This window comes from Canis lupus, chromosome 6 (genome assembly GCF_003254725.2).
Source record: "Canis lupus dingo isolate Sandy chromosome 6, ASM325472v2, whole genome shotgun sequence".
Classification (NCBI taxonomy): domain Eukaryota; kingdom Metazoa; phylum Chordata; class Mammalia; order Carnivora; family Canidae; genus Canis; species Canis lupus.
The window spans coordinates 9662532-9690521 of NC_064248.1; the positions used below are offsets into that span (position 1 = coordinate 9662532).

The following is a 27990-nucleotide window of genomic DNA, read 5'->3' on the forward strand; positions in this document are numbered from 1 at the left end:
TTTTCCCTTCCCTATGGCCCTTAATCTTAAATGAAATCTGTTGAAGTCTTTTGTTCCTTTCAAAACAGGGGCGACACATCTGTATCATGAAAGGAGAATGTGCCACAGAAAATTCCCCTCTTCCTCATAAACTGTCCTAGTTGAAATATCCTGCCTTCCTAGTTTTTCAATTCTATTTACAATATTTGGAGAAAAACACTAAATAATTTGGGGAGACACTACTTTCTTTCAACGCAAATGGGGCAAGAGAAGGCTACAATTGGATGCTACCAATTGTGGGCACACAATTTCAGTTCTAGGAAAAGTAATACAGGGGATCAGAACCCTGTTCTAAGCCCCACCCTCTGTTGCTGGAAGGGTCTCCTAGTTGTCACTTTGGAGTCTCACTGTTTGCCAAACAGGCCACTCCAGACCCAGGGGTCAGGTCTCTTCATAAGAAGGGAACTTCAGGATGCGCAGAAATCTGAAAACAGTGTGGGCAATATATGTCTATCACTTGCTGCTTTGTGTAAGACCCAACATTGTACAGATTAGAGGTCAATCAGGATCCAAGCACTTGGCTCCTAGCTTGAATTCTACACTACTAGTTATGTGATATATTGTCTCTCTATAGCTCAGTTTTCTGACTTGTTAAATGGAAATAATAGAGTTGACACTTCATAGGGTGTGTAGTAGAGAGTAGTAGAATCATACACTGCTCACCCAGGATCATGGAGACCCCCATATTTCCTAGCTCACATGAACTTACGGGAAACCATTTTGCAAATGAGGGGTGAACTGATGAGACTGTATGTAAGTCTGGAGCCAAACATTTGAAAATCAAGTGAGTAACACATAGTTCCTTATTACCAAGCAAACAATAAGTCCCCAGGTTCTAGATAACTGCAGGTATAAGAAAATGGAGCCTCTTTACCTGGTATCACCAATAACTGTATGGAGCAGAGACTCACTCCCAACTTCTGCTAAGGCCCATATCTGACATGCGAATGTGGAAATAGGAGTAAACCTTTTTATGAAAACCTACTAGGTTTAAGGGCTAATCTGTTACTGAGACATAACCAAACCTACACTGACTCCCTTCTTCAGGTATAACCCCCTCACCTTATTGGGGAAAGTCGCATCAATCTCCTCCTGCAGTTTCTGCTGGACATCAGGGTGAGTGGCCAATTCATACATAAGGAAGGAAAGAGAAGTGCTAGTGGTCTCATAGCCAGCAAAAATAAAGATAATAGATTGGGCCACCAGCTCCAAATCAGATAGAGCTAAAAGGACAAGAAACACATTTTAGCTATAGCAGGTGAATGTAAAAAAAAACACACAAACACACTTTAGATAATGAGAAGTCCATTTGAAACTCCCAATTCCCTTGGGGAAAATGTAAAAGCAATTCAGAATCAAACTCAGAGTGGTTTGCACTCTGATGTCTATCTTACAGAGCCAGAAAAGCCAGAAGTTATCTTGATCTGGTTCTTCCTATGGTCTATACTATTCTTGGCCATCTGCTCCTGCTAGTGCCACCCTCCGCACCAACACAGATAGGTAATTTCAGGAGATGGCATTTCTGTCTAACGTACATGGTGTTATCAGCATGACCTTTGGAGGATCCTAAAAGTACTTCAGTCGTAAGTAACATGGGATACCATTCTCCCCCAGGAAAATTTATATTCTTCTAGCTAAAAGAGAACTTAAATTTATTTAGAGAGTTTGTGATACTAAGACTCAATTGTCAGGAAAAAATGAATGATCTTTCATCCAAACATATTTGTGGAAAGTGAAGAGAACAATATTGTCTACTGATAAATTCTTGTTGCTCAAAGAGTGATCCATGGACCATCAGCATCTGCAGCATCTGGGAGTTTATTAGAAATGCAGAATCTCAAACCTCACCCTAGAACTATCGAATCAAAGTCTGAGCTTTCATGAGATGTGGTGATTTGTGTGAACAACCTAGCTTGAGAAGCATGGATTATACCTTTCAGAGGTCTCAGCTAGTAGAAGACCTGGCACACAACTTCGCAAGTGCATGATCTCCAATATGTACAGAAACTACAACACAGACAAAAAGCTAGAAGAGTGGTGATGGAACTAGGATAAGTAATGCCACCAAATGAGCAGAAGAAAGAATGTGTCAATAGCAGGGTATAGGCCAGCATGAAATCTAGACAAACTGAATCCAGTGAATGGAATTAGCAATACTTATTCAATCATGGTCTGAATGTCACCTTCCTTAATGAATGGCCCCACTATGAAGATGTTGGCATATCCTTTGATTTTCTCCTGGCAGAAACTCAGCATGGTCATGCTCTAATCTCTTTAATCAGAACTGTATTAGGACATTTAGATACTAAGAGCACTGACCTACCACAAACACGTAACTCAAAACTAAAAATAATATAAAAAGTACAAGAAAAATATACAAAATTCTGATTTCCCAGTCATACTTTGTTATGCTGCCCTAGATAATTCAACCATCAGATTCTTGCCCTCCATTTCCATGGATCCCATGATAATAAATGTTTAGGGCTGTGATGTCCAATTGGTAGCTTCTTGCCGGATATGGCTATTTATATTTAAATTTTAATTAGATATATTAAATACAGTATAAGATTCAGATCTCAGGGTGCTTGGGTGCCTCAGTCAGTTGATCATCTGCCTTTGGCTCATGGCTCAGGTCAAGATCTCCGGGTCCTGAGAACGAGCCCCACATTGGGCTCCCTGCTCATCAGAGAGCCTGCTTCTCCCTCTCCCTCTGCCTGCCACTCCCCCTGCTTTTGCTCTCGCTTTCTGTCAAATAAATAAATGAAATCTTAAAAAAAAAGATTCAGATCTCAGTGACACTACCCACATGTCACATACTGAATAATCACATGAAGTGGTTCTGTACAGGACCAAGCATATATAAAATATTTCCTTCATCACAGAAAATAGTAGAACTACATAGATAGATAGATAGATAGATAGATAGATAGATAGATAGATAGAGACATTAGTTATACACATATATATATATTAGTGGTATGATAGAGTAAGCCCATCCTTTTTCTCTAGAATCAACTGTTATATTCAAGAATTTTGTGAGATGACTGTCAAACCATAGATAGCTTGAATTTAACCAAATGGAAATATATCTGTCATAAAAACAACTATAAATCAAGCCTCCTCTTTTCTTTCAAACAGATCATAATTAAATTACTGGTTATGGATAGATATACAAATGTTTATGTTGGTCAGTCCTGTGTAAATATATTTGATGTTCTTAACTTGGCTCACTGAGAGGAAATAGAAGCAAAGAAACCCTAGTAGCAATGAGTACTGGGGGATCCCAGATTTTGGTTTCTAAATACTATTCTCACTAAAAAAAAAATTAGAGTTTCTCGGAGAAATGGCTGATTCCAAGGCTCGTCAGGGGAAACAAAAGAGAAATCTGGAATGTCTCACACCAGAATGCAAGGAAATGCTCAGAAAATAATATGGGAAAAGGATACAGATACTCTATGTGCTATAATGGTGGTTACACATCATTATACATATGTCAAAGCCCATAAAATGTACAACTTTAGGGGTAAACTGTAATGTAAACTATGGATTTTGGGTGGTAATAATGTGTCATTGTAGGTATATCGATTACGACAAAATTACCATATTGTGTGGACTTTTGATAATGGGGGATGCTGTATGTAGATGGGGCAGGAGGAATATGGGATAAATCTCTATGTCTTTCAGTCAATTTTGCAGTGAACCTAAACTGCTATAAAAAAATAAAGTCTATTGGAAACATAAAGAAAGAAGAAAGAAAAAAGGACACAGGAACCCACTAAAAAGGGCTTCCAGAGGAAAAATCTGAGAGAATTGGAGATCTAAATAAAAAACGATGTAAGAGGGATCCCTGGGTGGCTCAGCAGTTTAGCGCCTGCCTTTGGCCCAGGGCGCAATCCTGGAGTCCCAGGATCAAGTCCCACGTCGGGCTCCCGGCATGGAGCCTACTTCTCTCTCCTCCTGTGTCTCTGCCTCTCTCTCTCTCTCTCTCTCTCTCTCTCTCTGTCTATCATAAATAAATAAATAAATAAATAAATAAATAAATAAATAAATAATAAATCTTAAAAAAAAAAAACGATGTAAGAGATTAAGTTAGTAATATAAGAGATCATACTGACATATATAAATAAACAAATACAATAAGGAATGGAAAGCTCACCCTAACAATGGACTATCACTCAGAATGTAGAAGAATGGTGGAAGTGGAAAATCATTATTTTGTGACCATCATGGTAATAATGGTTATAGTCAAAGATCATCTGTGGATGATAAAAGTAGTAGGGAACAGTTTAAGAGAAACACAATATGCACAAAGTCACAAAAGCATCCTGCACCAGTTACTACCTAATTACGAAAAGGAAAAAAAAAAAAAAAAACTTCCAGTAGACTAAGCCAGTGAACACAAATTTAACCAAGTGTGTCAAGTTAAGGTCACCAACACTGGGGCCATGTGCCTCCTGATGTAATGAATCCTGATGTGAATTTCCAGGCAGAGGTTCTGATTAACTGGATCTGGATTAGGCTGCAGGATTGACATTAAAAACAAACTCCCTGGGGATCCCTGGGTGGCTCAGCGGTTTACCGCCTGCCTTTGGCCCAGAGCGTGATCCTGGAATCCCGGGATCGAGTCCCACATCAGGCTCCCTGCATGGAGCCTGCTTCTCCCTCTGCCTGTGTCTCTGCCTCTCTCTCTCTCTCTCTCTGTCTCTCATAAATAAATAAAATCTTAAAAAAAAAAAGAAAGAAAAAAACAAGCTCCCTGTGGGAGACCACTGATTGTTTGCCTATCATTGCCCTTCAAGCTTTGAAAAAACTTGTGGACTTGTTTTCCTGGAAAATGCTCTGACTACCATTTGTATCTGAACATGTGTCTTTATTTGACAAAATTTCATCTGCTAAAAATCATCCTCCACACCTCAGAATCACACCCATCTCTCTGAGCCACCCCATCAATGGCCCTCTGAAGCTCTCCTTGCCTACCTTTATGAGTGTCTGTTTCTTTAGAATTCTGGGAGTTAATCATCAGCTGAAGAAAGTCCACTCGATGCTAGAAACAGAAAGATAAATTTCAATGACAAAAAATCACTTGTGAAGTCAGAAATAAATCAGAGGTACAATACATAACATCTTTCCTGAGAATATGGCCCTTTACCTCTAAAAATTTCCAGAAGTTTGACTAGTGTTGTCAGAGAACAAAATGTCCAGCTATAAATCTTGGAGAGCAGGATGTTTCCCTGACAGGAATCCAGCCATTATGTTCCATTGCTTTTTGGATCTTGCTTTCTCTGATCCTCAGCTTCTCTGACTTTTGAACATACCTTCTTGGCCCAAGAGTTGCCTGATCCCTCTCCTGTCACATCTACTAGCTAAGGAGAAAGTACCTGACTTCAGTCCTTTCTTCCAGCCTTAATTCTTTTTTTTTTTTCCAGCCTTAATTCTTAATGAATAGCCACATAGACCAATTCCCTGACCTCTGCAGAGTCCATAAGCAGCTTCTGTGTCAGCATCTTCCAATGTCCCACTCTCCCAGACCTCTGCACAATATTCAGTGATATCAGCCCTGTCTCCTTGTCCTACACACATCCTAGTGCTGGCCATCAGGCCTCATGAAGGCAAAGCTGGCTTAGCCAGCTTGCAGCTTCAGTGTCCAGAGAAGACTTCTACCCATTCCAGACTATGACAGGCTCAAATTTAACACAGACTATATTCCACCAGGTGCCTGATGGGACTTTCCCCTGGAGAACAGTAGGATAAAAGTGTTTGAATTGAAGGGATTCTTTGCCAATGTAAGATTTGGCAAAATTACACTACCAGGAAAATGATTTTAAAAATAATTCTTATGTTTTGCCAATTTATTGAAGGGAAGTGGTAGTTTTTCTCTCACTAAAGTTTATGCAGTGACATACTAGTTGCTATGTTTATTATTAAATTTTAAACATTGTCTCTGACTCATCTTATCTCCTTCCCTGACCTTCACCTTTTTCATTCTTCCTAAAATTGTAGTCTTCTGCTCTAAATCCTATAGTTCTCTACCTACCATAAAAATATACTTAGAAGTGTGCACATTGGATGTATACAGCTCAATAAAAGATCAAAAGTGAACACCCACACATAACCACCATGGGATTTACCTTTTGTTTATCTTTGAGGCGATTTTCCTTCATTCTTTTTACAGATTTTGTGAAAAAATCAGTAACACTTTTTGGAAAGAGCCAGATATTTAATACTTCAAAAACTGGGGTAAGGAATGGAAACAGTACTGTAAAGGGGAAAAAAAAAACAGTTGAAATTACAATGAAAATGCAAAATTTCCCTGGAAAATTATAACTTGGTCTTCCAATCAGAGGATTAAAAGACACCAGGAGTCATTCATATCAGGAGTTATTCCCTCTATGATTTTTCCTCGAATTTTCAAGCCAATGGCTGAGCCAGAGCAAGTCAGACATAGGGACCACCACTAGCGCAGTCAGATCAGTGTTTCCTGCCACATCTCTGGAGTGACCAAAGGAACAGGACTACATCCCTGAATATCTTAGCCTTTTATTTTTGGACTAGAGCCTATTTGGAAACACTAGACCATAATATGCTACTTTAATTAATCATGCTGTTTAAGAAATTGTTGTCAAAATGAAAATAATACACAGTAGCCCTTTTACCACAATGGAATATAATTAGAAATCAAGAACACAAACAACATTGGGAAACTCACAAATCTGTAGAAATTATACATGCATTCCTATACAGCCAGTGGGCAAAGAAGAAATCAAATGGGCACTTTAGAATCATTTAGAGATTATGAAAATGAAGAAATCACATACCAAAGCTCATGGGATATCATAAAAGCAATGACCAAAAAGAAATTTATCATTATATACACCTGCCTATCAAAAAGAACCAAGATCTCAAAGCAATGAGCTTTCTGTCAAAAACATGCCAAAAATACAAGAGCACACTAAAACTAAAGCAAGCAGAAGGAAGCATATAGCACAGACAAAAGGTGAAACTTATGAAATAAGAATTTTAAAAAAAGAGAAAATTCAATAAAAGCAAAGCTGAATCTTTCAAAAGACCTTTAGGTAGGCTGACCAAGAAAAAAAAGGAGAAAAGATTCAAATTACTATCATCAGAAATGAAAGAGAAGATTACTGCCAACATTACAAAAATAAAGGAATATAGGGAATACTATGAACAACTATACACCAATAAAATAGATGAAATGGAAAAATCCTAGAAAAAGACAAACTAGAAAGTGATATTAAAAAAAAAACGTACAGGCAATCTGAAAGACAAATAAAAAGACTGAATTTGTAGTGAAGATACTACTAACAAAAAGAAGCTTAGCTCCGTATGTTTCACAATTAAGTTCTAGCAAACATTTAAAGTAGAATCAATGCGAATTTTGTACAAATTCTTCCAAAAAACAGAAGAGGTAGGAATACTACCAAACTCATTTTATGAGGTCACTATTACTCTAATACTAAAACCAAACAAAAAAAATAAAATAGAATAAGACTACCGACCAACATATCTTATGACATGTCATCTTATGACATCACAAATCTGCAACAAAATACTAGCCAAGTGAACCCAGCAATGTATCAAAAGAAGGATATAACATAACCAAGAGGGGTTTACCCCAGTGATGCCAGAGTATACAATACAATACAATACAATACAATAATTTTTTTTAAAAAATCACATGGTCTTCTCAATACAGGCAGAAAAAGTATTTAACAAAAATCCAACACCATTTAACAATAAAAACACTCAACAGAAGGGAATATCCTCAACCTGACAAAGGGCATATACAAAAAACTCATAGCTGATACCACAATTAATATAAACTGGACACTTCCTGCTAAGATTAAACAAAACAAGGATGCCTTTATAGTCACTTCCCTTTTTAAATATTTATTTATTTATTCATGAGAGACACAGAGAGAGGCAGAGACATAGGCAGAGGAAGAAGTAGGCTCCCCATGGGAAGCCCACTGTGAGACTCAATCCCAGGACCCCAGGATCACGCTCTGACCCAAAGGCAGACACTCAACCACTGAGCCACCCAGTGTCCCTCTATAGCCACTTCTATTCAACATTGCCCTAGACATCCCAACCAAGAATTTGAATACATATTTATCTAAAGAAGTTATGAAATAGGCAACAAGCATATAAAAAGTTGCTCAACTTCACTAGCCACAGGAAATGCGAAACAAAATCACAATGGGATACCCTTCACACCCATTCAGATGGCCATCATCAAAAAGATAGACAAGTGTAGACCAAATGTTGGCAAGGATGGGCAGAAACTAGAACCTTCATGCTGTACTAGTGGAAATGTACAATGATATCATTATTAGTGGAAATGGTGGAAAACAGTTTGGCAGTTCCTCATTGAATTAAACATACTATATCTTAGTAACTTAGCAAGTTACAATGTAAAACGTTGTACAAATATAGCAAAGTTATTTTACAATTCCACCTCTGAGTACATACCCAAAGGAATTGAAAACAAGTATTTAAACAAAAACTTGTGCATATACGTGGATAGCAACACTATTCACAAATGCCAAGAGTTGGAAACACCCAAATGTCCATCAAATAAAGGAAGGATAAACAAAATGCAATATGTCTATTCAATGCAATATTGTTCTGCCATAAAAAGAAGATTCTGATGCATGCTGCAACATGGATGAATCTTGAAAACATTATGCTAATGAAAGAAGGCAGCCACAAAAATCAGATGTTATATGACTCTCTGTATGAAGAGTCCAGAAGAAACAAATCTGTTAAGACAAAAGTAGATTAGTGGTTGCTTAGGACTAAGGAAAGTGGGAAGTAATAGTAAAAAAAAAGTACATGATTTCTGGGTTGAAAACAATATTCCAACAATGGACAGCAGTAAAAGTTACACACATCTTTGAATGCACAAGAAGAATTTTCAGTTTCATTGAGTTATAATAGACATATTGTACTATAGAAGTTAAGGTGTACTGCATATACTTGACACACATATATAATGAAATGATACACAATAAGATTAATTAATATCTATCTTCCCCTTTAGTTATAAAAACAAAATTATCCACCATTATGATGAGAACTTCTACAAACTACTCTCTTGGCAAATTACAAATACATCATACAACAGTGTCTTTTTGTTTTGTTTTGTTTTGTTTAAGATTTTATTCATTTATTCATGAGAGAGGCAGAGGCATAGTCAGAGAGAGAAGCAGACTCCCCGTGGGAAACCTGATGGGGGACTCAATCCCAGGACCCCACGATCATGCCCTGAGCCAAAGGCAGATGCTCAACAGCTGAGCTACCTAGGCATCCCTAGCAGTGTTAACTACAGTCATCAAGTTGTATTTATCAGTTTGATACTTATCTTAGAGCTGAAAGTTTGTACCTTTGGTCACCTTCATTCAAGTACTATTCCCAGCCTCTGCCTCTGGAACCATAGATCTGATCTCCTTTTTATATTTTTTTTTATTCCACATGCAATTGAAGTCATACAGTATTTGTCTTTCCCTGTCTGACTTATTTCATTTATCATAATGCCCTCAGGATCTATCATGTTGTCCAAGTACAGGATTTTCTTCCATTTTTATGACTGAATAAGATTCCATGGTATACACATATCACATTTTCTTAATCCATTCCTTGGTTGATGAACACTCAAGACTGTAAAAATTGAATTGTACATTTTCAAAGGGGACTTCCATGTTATATGAAGTTATATCTCAATAAAATTGTTGTTGAAATTAGGAAAAGAGGAAGTGAGGGAGGAAAGAAGGGGAGAAAACAGGAAGGGAGGATAAAAAGGAAAATAGCACTGTACGTACATATTGAGAAGAAAAATGGATCAAGGAAATCAAATTTTAAGAGCTTCTTGATATTTTCCACAAAGGGATCTTGTGGGTTGTTGAGGGAATCAATGTTCACTCCAAATGATGTGCTGGTAATCACATCCATGCTGTAGGCTCCAAAGATGCTGAGTAGAAAAACAAAGACATGGATGATAAAATCAGCACCTCTTTACTATTCTCAGCCAACACATTCAGCAAGAAGTGCATGTAGATTCCAATGTTCAGGCAAGACAAGAGCCATACTTCCAGAACACCCGCTGGATCATCTGAAGAATCTATATCCCATCACACTCACTCATGAGGTGCAAGTGATGCAGCTGGCCTTGTGTTGGGGGTGATGGGGATACTAGGGCAAGTTAGACACACCTCTGAGCTCAAGGAGCTCAGTCATGGAGGGATAGAGACCCCAAATCAGACAAATTACATGAATGTGTTTTGAGTATAGGCAGTAGCAGGTGGATAATCACTGTGTCTGAGCAGGAAAAATGGTGGAATAATTAAACCTTTCTCAGGGAGTCAAGAAAGCTGAAACTGAACTGGATCTTCTCTCACCACAGTCTGTATGCTCAGAGCTGATTCCTCCTTAGCACATTACCGGACACCAACACCCTACCCTGTTCTGTGCTACCAAGAACACCATCCCTTTTCTCTACACCCTTGTTAAGTCTCCTGAAAGACCCATTTTGTCTCATCTCCATTGATCTGAGATTGCCCTGAGGACTCACTTATTTCTGGAAAATGTTCAACTAAGAATGTTCCTAGTTAAAAAATATATATTAAGTCACACCAAAATTGATTTAGGGGATGCCATAGCTAAGTGATCATATACCACTAGTTTTCCTAGGACAATCCTAATATATATCTGTTCATCCTGCATAATTAAAAAATATACCAGAATATATATATATATATATATATATATATATATATATATATATATAGTCTCTGGTATATATACCAGAATATATATATATATATAGTCTCTCCCATGAGCAGGGCCTTCTCTCTTTTGAGATTGAAAGAAGGACAAATAGTCATAAGAGTTAGTATTTAGCATTTTGCAAAAAATATATATATTTAGTATTTTGCTAATATCGGCAACAAAATCAGGAAGGGGTTTAAGTTGTTCCAAGTTCCACATGATCACTTTCTTGTCACACCCAGTGCCCAGCAATATATACCAAGTGTTCTCCCACCACCACCATTCCATACTCTCTACACTAAAAGATTTGGTACAATCATGTTTCCTTTTTTTTCAAGCACATATTTTTGTCTTCCATGATATCCAAGGTGACAATAAAGCAGATAAATTAATCCTGCCTCATGTACACAAAAGAAGACCCTCTCTCTCCTAGCTGCTCTGCCTTTTTAGATAAGCTACCTCTCCTTGGCTGGCCCACTGGGGTTGTAACACCACATGTCTACTTCAGCTTGTTCATTGGAGTAACTCAACAGTGGGAATTGGGCTTTCAACAGCTGGAAAGTGTCATGACAGAGTTGGAATCCTAGAAGCTGCACTCCTACTTACTCTTTCAAGTTGATGGATTTGCCTTTCTCTGCCTCCTTCCTCAGGTTCCTCACCAACACATCTCCATACTGGCCAATGATGGGGAACATCTACACACAAAATACAACACCATCTGAAGTTAAATCCAAGAATCAAGTCCCAGAATGACATGGCTTTCACAAACATACAGCAGGAAAGGACATTTAATAACAAATTTTATCATGTTTCTTCCAGGACATGAAAAGACCATTTCTAGGAAGCCCAAAATCAGCAGACTAGTCCTTAGAAATGGACTACGATCTTATTTCCTACCTGTCCCCAGATGTATTCCTTAACTTTCTAATTGAACCTCTTCTTTTCTTACCTCCTTGAGCTTTCCACTGGTGAAGGTTGGGGACAGCAACGTTCGTATTCTCTTCCATTCTTCATCCTCAGACAGAGAGATGGCACTTTTCATAAATCCCACTGGACCAAAAGACTGGAGTCAAAGCAAAACACATTTTGCCCTACATAAGTTTTGAAGGCCTCAAACGTTGTGGAAACTTTGTTAAACATGCAGAAATTGTTCAACAAATATTTAGTGATTACTGACTTAGTAGCAGGCTCTATGGTAGGTGCTTAATTAATATTTATCCCAAATGCTTAGCTTCCTGTAAGGCTGAAGGAGTTATCCAGCCACATGAGTGCTTTCTAGCATTTATATTCCATCTACTTTTCAGTGTAAATGTGGTATGGAAAATTTGGCAGCAAACTACTCCTCCAGGAGGATACACAGGATTAACAGCTTGTATATTCTTCTAAACTGCAGAGTAGAATTGGATTGGTGGAAGATAGCCAGATAGCCCTGTCAAATGTATGTTGCCTCAGACCAGTTCTGCCTTTACACATATCCATATCATGAGCATCTCAAACAGATGTCTTGATAAGGTGATTTAAAAAGAAAAGTAGTTAACAATAAAAAGATTAGGAATCCATTTGCTATTGTGAAGAAATGATGTAGTTACATGGAAATCTTTCCCCCTATACTTTCCCCAAAGGAACATAAAGAAAAAGAGTTAGATAATTCTATTTCTCAGCTTGGGACTTGCCTATCAAGTCAACCAGCTTGAATGTTTCTTCCATCTTTCTAAATTATATTTTGTTTAAAGTGGATATCTCCATGGTAAAATTAACAACTCAGGAAATAACATGTGTTGGCAAGGATGCAGAGAAAGGGTAGCCTCTTACACTGTTGATGGAAATGCAAACTGATGCAGTCACTCTGGAAAACAGTATGGAGGTTCCTCTAAAAGTTAAAAATAGAGCTACCCTCAACCCAGCCATTGCACTATGCACCCAATGTTTATAGCAGCAGTGTTCACAATTGCCAAAATATGAAAAGAACCCCGATATCGATTGACAGATGAATGGATAAAGAAGATTAATTATACATATATAATTAAATATTATTTAGCCACCACAAAGAAGGAAATCTTGCCATTTGCAACACCGTGGATGGAACTAGAGGGTATTATGCTAAGCAAAATAAGTCAGGTAGAGAAAGACAAATACCATATAATTTCACTCATATATGGAATTTAAGAAAAAAAAGGAGATGAACATAGGTGAAGGGAAGGAAAAATAAAATAACAGGAAAACAGAGAGGGAGGCAAACAAGACACAAGACAATCTTAACTATAGGGAACAAACTGACGGTTGCTGGTGGGGAAGTGGGGGGGATGGGGTAACTGGGTAATAGGCATTAAGGAGGGCACCTGTGCCTTAATAGGCATTAAGGAGGGACGGTTGCTGGTGGGGAAGTGGGGGGGATGGGGTAACTGGGTAATAGGCATTAAGGAGGGCACCTGAAGTAATGAGCACTGGGTATAGTATGCAACTGATAGATTACTGAATTCTACCTCTGAAACTAATAATACGGTATATGTTAATTAATTAAATTTTAATTTTAAAATTTTTAATTAAAACAAAATAAAAATAAAATGGATATCCCCAACACCATTTCATGATAAAAATCTCACAAACCAGGAAGACAGAAAACTTCCACAACTTAATAACAAACATCTAAAAACTCTAAAGCCAACATCACCTCAGTGATGAAAAATTGATGTTATATCACTAAGATGATGAAATAGGACACATCAGCCTCTGTCGTCCCACAAAGGAGCAACAATTAGATGGCTATCCATAACAAAAATAAGTCTAAGAGCTTAGGAGTCAAGTTGAAGTAAGAAACTTCAACAACACAGTAGACTAAAACTCCTGAGAATAACCATACAAAAACAAGGTAAGGGAAATAAAGTCATTTTGCTTGCATCACCCCATGACCCAGGCCAGCACTGCTCAGCACAACAGGATACTCCCTGATCTGCCACAATTCCCCTTCTTGGGTAATGAGCAGAAGGATAAGCAACCATTAGCCCCAGTCCTTCAGGGCATGGCACTAGCAACTGTTTGGTTTCAAACCTTCCAGGGACTGGCATAGCTGACACATCTAGACATAGCTAGGAACAAAGAAGGGCAGGACTACCAGTATCAGCGAAGTGGCAGGAGTAAACACAGTTCCATGTACCACTCTCAGAGGACCCTAGCAGCCTTAGCTCCTGGGGAATCTACAGCCAGCACAGCACTGTGCACCCTCTAAGATTTTGCTGCAGTTAGTTTCACAGGTTTTCTCATTTGCAGATCCAGATGCCTGAGTCTGCTGTGTCCCATCTGCATTCACTTGAGTTGCCTCAGCCAGCACCACCCCCAAAATCCTGAGCCCTAGAATCTATACCACCAACCACTCTTGGCCTCTGTAACTGGGCATACATATAAAACACCATCCCAGCCCCAGTACCTTTCAGGTACCTGAAGTCATGCCTGACTCCTGTCACTACACTGCACTGCCACTGAGACTACAGCTAACCCCTGAAGTTGTAACACCCACACCCATGCCAGTCTGAACTCTAGTCATGAGTGCCTGCTGCTGTGTATGCACTACAGGCTAGCCCTGAAGCCACGTGAGTACACACAGACAGCTCAGGCATTCAAATCTACTTGTGTGCCCATAGTTGGCATAGGCCCTACCACTGGCATTAGCTCTGTTCTGGGCATAAGACTGCTTTCAGCCCCTACAGACAAGTGTGTGTAGAGCACCAACTCTTGCCACTATTCTCTTTCCCCAGTCCTATGGCACTGGATCTGGTGGTGCTGTTGAAGACCCCAACAGACACCACAGGCACAAAGAACCCTCTACTTCACTTGCTGCTAAGGATCATGCAGTTACCAATATTGTGGCCCCCAACTGTCTGAACCAACCATGTCCTAGGGATTATTTCAAATAATTCAGTCAGAGTGGAGAAGAAAAGAAAGAATGAAAGAACGAACAAACTGCGGGGGGAAAGCCTACAGGACCATCCCTTATAGGACCATCAAGTGAAACAATATTCATGTTATGGGAGTCCTAGGAAAGAGAGAAGTGGGTAGAATACTTATTTAAAGGAACAACGGCTGAAAACTTCCCAAACCTAGGGAAATGTATGGAAATCTTGGGAAATAAGCTTGAAGTCCCCAGTAAGATTGAATCTGAAAAACACTTCTCCATGAGACATTATAGTAACAATGTCAAAAATTGAACCCCCCAAAAAATCTTGAAAGCAGCAAGAGAAAAGGAGCTCATCAAATAAAAAGGAACGCCATGGGACTATCAGTGGATTCCTCAGCAGAAATCTTGAAAAGCAAAATAGAGGGAGTGATTTCTTCAAAGTGCTGAAAAAAAAAAATACCAACTAAGAATACCTTACCCAGAAAAACAAGGCTTTCAGAAAAGAGAGAGAGATAAAGACATTTCCAGACAAGCAAAAGTAGACAGAATTCATTACCACTAAGCCTGCCTTATAAGAAATACCAAAGGGAGTCCTTCAAGTTGGCAAAAAAAAAAAAAAATACTTACTAGTAACATAAAATCACATGAAAGCATAAATGTAACTGATAAATATAAATACATAATTCACAACACAGTGAAATTGTAGTGATAATATGCAAATTACCTGTAACTCAAGAGAAAGCTGAAAGACAATTTTTTAAAAAAGGAACTACAGTGAAATAAGTCAATCAGAAAAGGACAAACATTATATGGTCTCATTCATTTGGGGAACATAAAACTTAATGAAAGGGAATAAAAAGAGAGAAAATGAGTGAAAATATCAGTGAGGGTGACAAAACATGACAGACACCTAACTCTGGGAAATGAACAAGGGGTAGTGCAAGGGGAGGTGGGTGGGGAGTTGGGGTGACTGGGTGATGGGCACTGAGGGGGGCACTCAGCGGGATGAGCACTGAGTGTTATGCTATATGTTGGCAAATTGAACTCCAATTAAAAAAATTTTTTAAATTAAAATAAATAAAAAAGGAACTACAGCTAAAATAATATGTTAGATACATGTTATAAAAATGTGTAAACTGTGATACCAAAAACATAAAATCGGTGAGGAGGATTTAAACAAATTTAAGTTCTGATCAGCTTAAAACAGACTGCTATATCTAGAGGATATTTTATGTAAGCTTCCTGATAACTCCAAAACAAAACCTAGAGTAGGCACAGAAAAGATAAAGTGAAAAAAATCAAAGCGTTTTTCCCACAGTTGTGGGAAAAAACAACATGAAATTACAATGGAAGATGGGAAGGAAGAAAAATTGATCAATTAAACAGCTGGACTAACAAAATGACAATAATAAATCATTATCAATAATTACTTTAAAATGTAAAGGGAAAGATGAATAGATACAGAAAATGAAATATTACTCAATCTTAAAAAGGAAGGAAATCTTGTCATTTCCAAGCATGGATGAGCCTGGACAACATGGACAACAGGGTAGGAGCACTAAACCAGACACAGGACAGGATTTGCACGATCTCACTTACAAGTGGAATCTAGAAAAATGAAGTCAAGCTCAGTAGTAGAGGGTAGAATGGTAGTTATCAGAGGTTGGGGAAAATGGCAGATAGAAATCACATCATACAAACTTTTGGTAATGAGATGGATAAGTTCTGGAGCCTGAATATACTGCATGGTGATTATAATTATTAATACTGTACTGTATACTTGAAATTTACTTTAAAAGTAGATCTTACGCATTCTTACCACACACACGCACATAGAGTAACTCTGGGTGGTGATAGATATGTTAATTCATTGGTCATAATCACTTCACAGTGTATATATAAATCAAAACATCACACTTAAAAAAAAAATCACACTTAAATATATACAGTTTTCATTGTAAATATATATATATATAAAATAGTTAAGTGGTGAAAAGCTGAATGTTTACCCCTAACATCAGGAACAAGGCAAAATGTTCACTCTCACCAGTCTTACCATCATACTAGAAATTTTAGCTAGTGCAGTAAGACAAAACAAAGAAATAAAGACATACAGATTGGAAAGATAAAAATAGGAGTGTCCCTATTTCAGGTGACATAATTGTCAATGTAGAAAATCTTGAGGAATATAAAAAAGAACACCTCTGCATCTTAAATAAGCTAAGCTAGGTTTTAGGAAACAAGATCAACAGAAAAATCAACCCTGTTTCTATATAATAACAAGAATATATTAAAACACACTAAAAACACAGTAAGAATTATAATCACAAAAAAGGTGAAATACTTTAAATGTATATTTAACAAAACATAAAACATATGGTTTTCCTATGCTGAGAACCAAGTGTTGGTGAAAAGAATCAAAGAAAACCTAAATAAGCTCACATTGCATCCATGCATTGAAAGATATGATTTAGTAAATATATAGATTTTCCACAAATTGATCAATACCTTTAAGTCATGTTTTACAAAATCCTGGCAAATATTATGTAAACATAGATAAGCTAATTCTAAATTTGTATCGAAAGGCAAAGAAGCTAGAATACCTAAAACAATTCCAACAAAAATAAAATGAGAGAAATCACTGTTCATGATGTTGAGACTCACTATATGGCTACAGTAATCAAGAGAGCCAGGACCCGGGGGAGGGATAGATACAGAGATCAATGAACAGAAAATGAGAAATAGACACATACACATAGGTCCAGGTAAATTTTGACACTGGTACAACAGCAATTCAATGGAGGAAGTACAGCCTTTTCACAAATGGTGCTGAACCAATTAGACATCCGTAGAACAAAAAGATCTTTGAACTAAACTCCACACCGAAGGAGCCTCGGTGTCCAACGAAAGATGAATGAATAAAGAAGATGTGGTTTATGTACACAATGGAATATTACTCAGCTATTAGAAATGACAAATACCCACCATTTGCTTCAACGTGGATGGAACTGGAGGGTATTATGCTGAGTGAAGTAAGTCAGTCGGAGAAGGACAAACATTATATGTTCTCATTCATTTGGGGAATATAAATAATAGTGAAAGGGAATATAAGGGAAGGGAGAAGAAATGTGTGGGAAATATCAGAAAGGGAGACAGAACGTAAAGACTGCTAACTCTGGGAAACGAACTAGGGGTGGTAGAAGGGGAGGAGGGCGGGGGGTGGGAGTGAATGGGTGACGGGCACTGGGTGTTATTCTGTATGTTAGTATATTGAACACCAATAAAAAAAAAATATTTGTCATAAAAAAAAATAAAATAAAATAAAATTAAGATTTAATTTAAAAAAAAAATAAATAAATAAATTTTACTCTATGTTAAAAAAAAAAAAAGAAAGGGAGACAGAACGTAAAGACTGCTAACTCTGGGAAACGAACTAGGGGTGGTAGAAGGGGAGGAGGGCGGGGGGTGGGAGTGAATGGGTGACGGCCACTGGGGGTTATTCTGTATGTTAGTAAATTGAACACCAATAAAAAATTAAAAAAAATAAAAATAAAAAAAATAAAAATAAATAAATAAACTCCACACCTCACAAGTAACACTAAAAACTAATACAAAATAAATCACAGACTTACATGTAAAATATAAAACTATATACTTATATGTAAAATATAAAATAAATATTTGGAGAACTTCCTTCAGACTCAGGGCTAAGTGAAGATTTTTCAAACTTGGTGCCAAAGTCACAATCCATAAAAGGAAAAGAAGATAAACTGGCCTTACCAAAATAAAAAATGTTTGCTCTGCTGAAGACCCTGAGACAACAAAATGACTAGTTACACACCATACCTATAAAAAAAGTAGTAAGAAGGAGACTTCTAGTAGTGGAACAGCCCTGTAACATCCTTGGGGTGGTGAATACACAAATCTACATGTAATATAAATGTTCAGAGAGCAACACACACACACACACACACATACAAGTGAGTACATATAAAACTATTGACAACTGAGTAAGCTCTGTGGCTAGAACCAATGTCAATTTTGGCTTGGACCTTGTTATGCAGGATCTTACCTTAGAGGAAACAGCTTGAAGGTTACATGACATGGGACCTCCTGTGACAACTTCCTGTGAATCTATTCTTATTTCAAAATAAAATAAAAGTTTTATAAATAACTATGTAAATTTAAAATAGGGGATCTCTGGGTGGCTCAGCGGTTTAGTGCCTGCCTTCGGCCCAGGATGTGATCCTGGAGTCCCAAGATCGAGTCCCGCGTCGGGCTCCCGGGATGGAGCCTGCTTCTCCCTCTGCCTTTGTCTCTGCTTCTCTCTCTGTATCTCTCACGAATAAATAAATAAAATCTTTAATAAAATAAAATAATAAAATAAAATAAAATAAACCCATGCCTACCCGCCGGTTTGTGAAGACAGAATAACATTCTTTCACTAGCACTGTTTTGATCATGTCCGGATCTGTGATAGCCAGCACAGGCTGTCGCCCATCATAAAACCTGTGTTGGGAAAACAGATGTGATTATACGTAACATGTTAGTTTTTGCAGCTGCAGCCATGCCTAGCAGTCCAGACTTTTATCCTCATGATACCTAATCCATTCTCTGAGATTAGGGTTAGAAATAACATTAGAACATTTATTGAGTATACATGCGTACGTGGATAGTTCCTGGACCATTCTCCACGGTTTTTTCTATGTTTAAAATATCTCAAATATTTTAGAATTATGTCAGCATTTCAAATAATTTATCAAATATTATTAAAGAGGAAGTTAGGTTGGTAAATAACTGAAGGCATGTAAATCATCTAGGAACAGAAAAAAAAAGAAGGAGAATCCACCTACCCAGTCACTAAAAATTATAATGTTAAAGATATATCAAACACATGAAAGGCATGTGATAGAATATTAGATGAAAATTGTGCACACACTAATCACACATATGGAAGATGTGTCTACAAATGAAAAGACTTGGAATGCTCAAAAAGCGATGGCAATATTATGAATTATATCCTTGCTTTATTTTCTAAAATATGCTTCCTAGTTACATTTGAAAGGAAATATAAATTTTAAAACTTAAGAGAGGTCCTTGACAGCATTGTTAGAAAAATGTAAAACAAAAAACAAAGAGAATAAAGAAATACAAGGGAATATGCACAATTCATTTTAGATACATTTCCTTTTCATTACTTATATTTATTCTTATATGTGGGTCCCAAGTGTGAGTTCTTTGGGCTTCATGTAGGTGACATCATATAGCAACAGAGCAAGTCCAATTTTGCACATTGTCATATAAAGCTGACTCTTTATATGTGATCCATTCAATTCTAGCGTGACCTCCTGAGTGTCAGTATGACCTGTTAATAAGAATCTGTCACCAGCATGAGGTTTACTCTGGCATTTTGTTTTCCATTATAAATCATCTGCATTTTCTATTAAGAACAAAATGAAAGATTTCCCACAATTCCCCTATTCTTTCTTTAATGTCACAGAGGAATCTCAAATGGTTTTGTGATCACATCTAAAAACGGATGAGGAGGGATGCCTGGGTGGCTCAACAGTTGAGCGTCTGCCTTTGGCTAAGGGCATGATCCTGGGGTCCAGGATCAAGTCCCACATCGGGCTCCCTGTGAGGGAGCCTATGTCTTTGCCTCTCTATATGTCTCTCATGAGTAAATAAATAAAATATTTAAAAAATAAATAAAAACAGATAAGGACACTATATGCCTATGTCTTTGCCTCTCTATATGTCTCTCATGAGTAAATAAATAAAATATTAAAAAAATAAATAAAAACAGATAAGGACACTATACTAAATGCTACCCATCTCCAAAAGTAATTCTAAAACTCAGAGATTTCAGTGGGATTCAGGTACATTTAGTGTTGAAGCAGTGATAGACGTTACTGAAGTGGTGCTTAGGTCAACTTTCCTAGCAGCCTGACCATAATTCTTGGATGATTCCCCTTGTCCCATCATGTTTGTTCAAAAACACCTGGGTGGACAAGAGACAATGATTTTGGGTTACCCTTTATATTCAGGATCTCACACAACCCTAATATTACTTCCACTACCAGTTAAATTCAGATTCTTGGCCCCCACCCCACATCCTTCAGATTTGGTGTTGCTGGGGGATGGGGCTCAAGAATCTGCATTTTTAACAAGCTCTTCCAGGTGGTTCTTCTCTATAGCTATGCATGAGAACCATTTGCTAAGGACAGAACTGGGCCCAGAATGTAAGGCTGGCTCCATTCTGAGCTGATAAGTACTGAATATAGGAAGGGGCAGTGAGCTGAACCAGGGTGATCCAGAGATCTGTCTTCTTTCTATTCCATCATGTTGCTTATGGGTCACACCAACACAGCAGAACCCTGCAGTTTATGAGGACTTGACCAGAGAAGATAAAGAAATGTAGGGAGAGACCACACTGGCTGTTAGCAGCCCCACACCACACTATACCACTCCAGGCTCGATTTATACTTAGACCTGTACATCTGGTGACACTTAGGATTCCAGGCAGGAGAGACTCCAGAAGCTTTACTACATTAGGCTTCATCCCAAGGGGCTCTCAACTGAGACTGTCCATACCACAGGGGCCTCATCACAACAAGCCTATCCAATAGAAAGTTCCAGAATACTCACCCCCACATTCTTCCATACTTCCTAAAACAGTTCTCATCAAAAACAGAAAAACCCTGCAAGAAGAAACAAAACATATTACTCATCTAAACATAATGAGCCCTATGTATAACAGGGACCAAAATGACTTAGATCTCATGAAATGTGGCTTACTACCCCTTACCTTATAGGAAAAAAAGAAAGGGAGAGAAAACAGAAGAGATACTAGAACAGAGAATTTCAAGTCCCTCTTGAGTTCTCTCCTAGTATTGTAGATACTGGACATCTTACCCTGTCTCTGAGGACTGTGTAACCCATGTCTATCTGATATATTTGGCTTGTGCATGTTTTTTCTTGAAATCTCAAAACCTTCTGAAATATTACCTCAGGGCCATGTGGGAAAACTGTAGCTAAGGAAAATAAGCATGGCCTGCATACTCTGAACACCCAGTTACCACCCTGTTCATTGATCTCATAAGCCCTACGAGATTTCAGAGGATTTAGGATATTAAGACACCAGTGACCTCTTTTAATCTAGCAGTTTTACATAAGTCTAACACCTTTGTTGAGTGAATAAATGAGAGATGAATGAGTGAATGACAAGGTGGACTACCCTTCTAGTCATCCACCTCAAAAAAAAAAAAAAAAAGAGGGGATAGTGCCACCACTCTGCACAAAGAACAGAGCCAATTAAAACACTTAATCTAAAAAACAAAACAAAACAAAATTTAATCTGAGTTTTCACTTCTGTCATTTAAAAAAAAAACAACTTCATGTCACTAAGTTTCAACTGTGATTTTGATGTTTTAACCATGCAAAACAAGGTTCCAGAAATGTAGGACTAGGGAAGCATGTACTAAGGAGTTGATACAGGAAAAATGGAAAAGAAATTATTGCTTTTTCAGAGGGAAAAGTCCAAGACTGTCTTAGATGATAATTGGCCACTGAGGGTCTCAGCAGGAGATAAGTGGTATCTGAGAAAAAAGTCCCAGATCTGGGAAAGGAACTTCACAGCAAAGAACAGCCTTCAGGTGAGACTGCCTGGTGGCCTTCTAGATGTAAGCTCTTAACCTTCTATCCAGGGGCTGGGCCTTGGACAAGAAATCAGAGCTGGATTAGCCATAACGTCTCCACCAACATCAATCTGTGGATCCACTAGCACACTCCATTCAGTATATTAATTTCTTAATAAATTTGTCAAAGCATTTTTTTTCTAGTGACTTTGTATAAGTGGTTCTACCTTTGTATGAAAAACAACATACATACACACAATTCATTCAAAGGTTAAACTCTGAAGTCAAGGCAAGCACCATTACCCCTCACCAGAACTCCTTCCCGGTTTAACTCATCCAGAAGGTGTCTACAATGAAGATAGAGAAGTAAAGCAGAGACCTCTGGTTCAACCTCTCAAATCCCAAGAGATGTCACCATTAGCAAAAGGAGAGTTAGGGCTTGGAAATAACTGCAGAGGTTTGGCAATTCTTGAGAGAATTCAACTATGTGCAAATTCCCCAAAGGTGAATCTTGGTCTTCCCAATAAACTAAAGTTCCAGAGCTATCCCAGAAAATGAAAAGGCTATCCAGAGCTTGTACAATGAATAGAAAAGTGTGACTCTAGCATACACAGCTTAATGGACTACTAGCATGGACTCCCTTGATGCTCTTCTACTACAAATACGATGATGCCTTCCTGGGAATCTGCACCTGCCAGAAACAAAAGCCTCTTCACAAAGCTCACAAGCTACAACATCAAGTCCTGTGCTGAATCAACCAAAGAGCTGGGCTGTATACCGAGGGAAAACCTGAGGCTCCTAATAGCAGACAGCTAAAAGCATGGCCTGGGGTAGATCTGGCCATGTGTCGGATAGAACTTTTGACATCATTTCTGGGAAGTCTGAAATCTAAACACTTCCTCCTGAGAAGGAGCATTTTTATCATGAAACTAAGCTAGGATTTACAACTGTTAGAAGCAAAAGAGGGAGCTTAGACAATACTTACCTTACGGTAGCCCAGAGCAGTTCCCACAAAAGGCAGAGGTGTTGGTCCAGGAATTCCTAGCTTCTTAAAAACCCCATGTGTGTAGGTCCCATACCTATAAAATGAAAGATAAAGCCAGGTCACAGGTGGAATAAGCACTGGGACTGCTCAGTCACTGCCGCAGAAGTGGACAGGTAAGAAGGGAGGTAACACGTAGGCAAGAAATAATAACTGCAATTCCAACAGCAATAATTACATTCACTCATCATCTGCTTTCTGACCTCCACTGTGAGACACACAAACAGTATGATGATGATTAGAGCTAAGAACAGCTGGAAACTTCACAGATGCAATGCTAAAGTGAAGATTTGATAGATGTTTCCACACTTGAGGACTTCTGAAAAGTTCATGCTGATTTCTTGAGGGAAATTCACTCATAATTATTTAGTAAATAACTCTTCCATGATTTTGGAGATTCTCATTCTGGGTGAGAAGAGGAAAAATTTTCTCTCCTCTGATGAAGAGATTTTACTTAATTGCATCCACTCAATAGCTGAGGGTTACTGACATTCTATCGTGAAAATGTTCATACAGCTTACTCAGAGACTTTTGCATTTTCCCTTCCTTGTAGAACCTGTTGCTGTGTGGGATCTGGTCCTTCTTAAATTTATCTTCATAGGGAGGCCTTGAGCAACCACAGTATTCTCATTGCTATACAATGAAAACTATGTCTAGGGCTCCAGTGGCCTCATACAGAGTGAGAAGCTTTCAACTCCACCCAACTCTGTTGTCAGACACTCTGCTTCTCTTAAGCTGTAGAGAAGGGGGATTGATCCATAGGTGCTCTATATGATTCCATATAAAAGAATCAGTAAGGAAACAATTTCCTGACCATTCTTCCCCTTATTGTTTCTGGTCCTTCAACCTGTGATACACACAGCACACTGCCTGGTACACTAATTCTCTTCTCAAGATGGTTGCTCACAAAGCAGTTAGTTTATTTGCTCTGTGCATCAACTATTTCGGAAACCCATTACAGATGGTGCTCCCTATGGTAGGTTTGCCTACAATCATCTTTCATGTGTCATGTGTGGAATCCCACAACTGGGAGTTCTGGATTCTTGCAAACCTTCCACTTAGGTGTTGCTAAAAAATGACAGCATAGAGGAAGAAAAGAGGCTGAGGGAAGGGGCTGCCAGAAACCATTTTACCCATGAACCTGATAGACCTATAAGGCTAACCCCTTAGAGGCAAATAAGGAAAGTAAGATGGGAAAGGATGCTGGGCAGAAATGGCTACATGCCCTACAGGTGCTTTCAGCTACCGATATTGGGCCTTCCAAAGTCCAGATACCTCTAATTGATAGCAGAATACATGTTATGCAACATAAAATGAGTAATGATAAAACGTTCCATAGACTGGAATGAAGACCTTGTCTCCTCATCTCTGGAGGCTAGCCTTTAAGAAAGATAGTATAGGTTCAAAATAATCTGTACAAATCTAGTAAATCTTACATAATTAAATAAAACCCCAAATTGCATAAATGGATGTGTATTGAGGGACCAGAAGAGGCCCCTAGCAAGACCTAGATGGGTGTTTGGATCCTTCCTCCAGAACAGTTGGACACAGGAGCACCAATTACCAGTATCCAGGGTAGCTTCAGTCCCACCTCCATCCCCTCTTTGCCATCACCACCACAACAAATCAAGTCCTATTTCTGAACATTCACTATGCTCCATGAACTCCCAGGTGAGGCCAAACAAGTGAGTGAAAGTATCAGCAACACTGGTCCCAAGGAAAGATCTTGTCTAGTGTCTAGACTCACATGGCTCCATATGTCATGGAGGATAGGCCAGGAAAATTTTTCTGATTCTTTCCAGCTTCCCTCTTCTTGGTAGATTAATATTGCTTTTGGTACACATGAAGGGGTTAAAATAAAGCCATTCATTTTTATTGCCTTTACGTTGCATTGCATGCAGAGGGCACTGTCTACAGCTACTGAATCTTGGCTACACCAGTGTCTTCTAAGTCTACAGTGTTGTTTACCTGGTGATGACAGTATCCAGTGACAGCCCCACTGCCAGACAGACCACACACACTGTGACTTATGACTTACATGGTAACCCTGACAACTGGCTGCAAGCAGATGAGATGCTAACCCTGCGATCCATTGATGACCACCTGTGGAACCAGGATCAAAAAAGAATCTCTGGGAGATCTGCTCTGAGGAAAGAATATTCTCCCGCTCCATCCCCAGTCCTACCTGGATGCCTCTCACAACAGTACTGGCTCAGTCTCACTACTCCCCTGTGCTGAGAGGTTAAAATAACCTCCCAGTCAATGGATTTAAAAATATATATGACCTATATCACAGAACTATGTGTGTGTACACTAATTTCATATCCTCAACATCACTCTAGAAGATGTAGGTTATTTACACACCTTTGTAGTAAAGGCTGAACCAATAGCCCTCTTGTATCCTTCAGAAAGAACATGCTGGAAAGTCTTATCTCAGAAAAAATCTATTATTAAGTAGAATGAAATTAAACCACATGAATTAATCTTAAACGTCATCACACAAAAAAATGTGTTGCCATAAACACCTGGGAATCCTAACTTTTCTCTCAGAAAATGAAAATGAGGTTTCCATGTTCTATGTTCATGTCCTCATGATTTCCTACTGTTAAAGAAAGTGAAATTGAAACATAAGTGAAACATGACATGGATGGTCCATTCCTACCCACACTGTGAAACTCAAGTCTTTCCCAACCTGCTCCATGATGCTAGTAATCCCACCACTGAAAGGAATTCCTATGCTAGATGTTCAGATTCCTCCTCCAGTACTGTAATATAAAGGCAAAAACATATTTAAAATCCAAATTGGCTTTCAGGGCTCTGTCTTTGTGACAGCTGGCAGATTTCATATTGGGGGTAAAGAAATCTCTATACTGATGTTAACCCTCCCAGAGACTGGAAGGAAAAGGTGAAATGAATAACATTTTAAGAAATCTGCCAAGTCTCCTCAGCTGTAAAGATGGTCATTTAGAGGTAAAGATTCTGCATATTACAGAGTGGGGAGATGGACAGGAGAGGGTCACAGAAAAGAGGGAAGAGCCTATTCTGAAGTGAAATGTGAGGCATCTCCTAGACCCTGGAAGTCGGGTTGCACGAGGTGCTTTAGGTACATGATGCCTGGTGGTGGAGGGAGGGGAGCAGGAACCACCTGAGTGACACAAGCCCAATCCTTCTACATGTGTACTGCAGCAGACACAGACCAGAAGGTAAAGAGAATGAGACAAAGACCCAAGGCACTCCCTCTACTTCCAGAATGAATCCCCATAGCTTGGGAAGGGGGTGAGGATGCCAGACCACCAGGGCCTGTTGACTTTTCTGCTTTTCCTGAATTCAGATTGATTAGTCTAGATCCCAAATGGTGGTCAATAGGAAGATCATCTCTAAGAGGAAGTAATGTCACTCTACCTCCTACCTACAGAAATTATAGTTGTGGTATGGGGGGTACTCCTTTAGTAGATCTGGTGAGATCAGTAATAACCTCTTATGTGTTCCTAGCATGTTTGAAGTACTCAACACTTGAGCTATTTACCCTTTGTTAACTCTTTTGATCCTCAAAATGGACAAGGGAAACAAGGTAGATGCTGATTAGTAACCCAAGTCAAGGCTCCAGAGGCAATGAGCCTGAACAGTTACTCACAGATAGAGGAGCACCAGGCTGGTAGCCAGGAGAAGCCAGGTTTCCATGGAAAAGCTTGGGATTAGGTCCATGGCCACTTTTCTTCTGCGTATTCTCTTTACTTTTGTTCAGCAGTGTGTGCTAGTCTTCACTGGCCTATATGTGCAGAGCTTCCCTTCCCACAGCAATGATTCAGTGAGGCTAGAATGTATATACTGAAAAGGGGGAGGAGCTGGAGCTACAACCAGTAGAAAGGCCACTCTTGCTCCACCTCCAGGTACTCCACCCATGAGTGTTGGCAAAGCAAGGTAGACACTTTCAATTTGATCTTCTTTGAGTTCACGCTCTGTGGGAAATTAATAAACAACTCAGTGTTATTAGTAATCTTAAAGGTTATAGACACAGGGAAAGCCACTCACCTTAAATCTCTAGCCTGTCCTTGTCACCATGGCTCCCTACACCCCTAAATACTCGAAATCCTTCAAACAAGCTAGGTTTACACATCTTTACCCATGTAATTTCCTCTGCCTATAAATCCCCCTGTGTCCCCTACAAGGATCCTACTCATCCTCCAAGCCCACTTCAGACATAATTACTATTAGAGTCTTTCCTCAACAACCTCCTTGACATATATAACCACTGCCTTCTCTGGGAAATTTCTGTACTATTATTGGCCTCTCTACACTCTAGTCCCATTGTTGGTCTTGACACCTATCTGCCTTACACATAGCTTCTTAGAGGTGCAGTCTGTGTACTCATCAACATTACATACCTAATCCCCCAGGAAAGCACTATATTCTCAGGGGAGCATCCAGAAAAGGTTGGTGGAGTTGAGTTGGCAGAGGTGAAATTTTGGGGCTTCCTGTGTGTCCTTTTTGGGTGGACTGTAGGTGACCAGGCCACATACCCTCCAGGAGAAATCTAAGAACATAGTAGTATCCAGAAATTACACCTGCTCATTATCATCACTCTGACCCATGTA

General features: G+C 38.7%; 1 protein-coding gene across 1 annotated transcript in view; it reads right to left on the reverse strand.

The window, feature by feature from the left end:
* LOC112646266 (cytochrome P450 3A12) overlaps positions 1-27354 on the reverse strand; it is a 33352-nt gene extending 5998 nt beyond the window's left edge. Inside the window, exons 1-10 of the mRNA XM_025426105.3 lie at positions 27030-27354; positions 23339-23432; positions 21365-21417; positions 19126-19225; positions 11774-11887; positions 11431-11519; positions 9879-10027; positions 6168-6295; positions 5017-5083; positions 1102-1262 (exon numbers count right to left, since the gene is read on the reverse strand). Coding sequence (XP_025281890.2) covers positions 1102-1262; positions 5017-5083; positions 6168-6295; positions 9879-10027; positions 11431-11519; positions 11774-11887; positions 19126-19225; positions 21365-21417; positions 23339-23432; positions 27030-27100 — 1026 coding nt within the window. The 5' untranslated portion in view covers positions 27101-27354. The remainder of the gene's footprint in view (positions 1-1101; positions 1263-5016; positions 5084-6167; positions 6296-9878; positions 10028-11430; positions 11520-11773; positions 11888-19125; positions 19226-21364; positions 21418-23338; positions 23433-27029) is intronic.
* Positions 27355-27990: the final 636 nt, after the last annotated feature.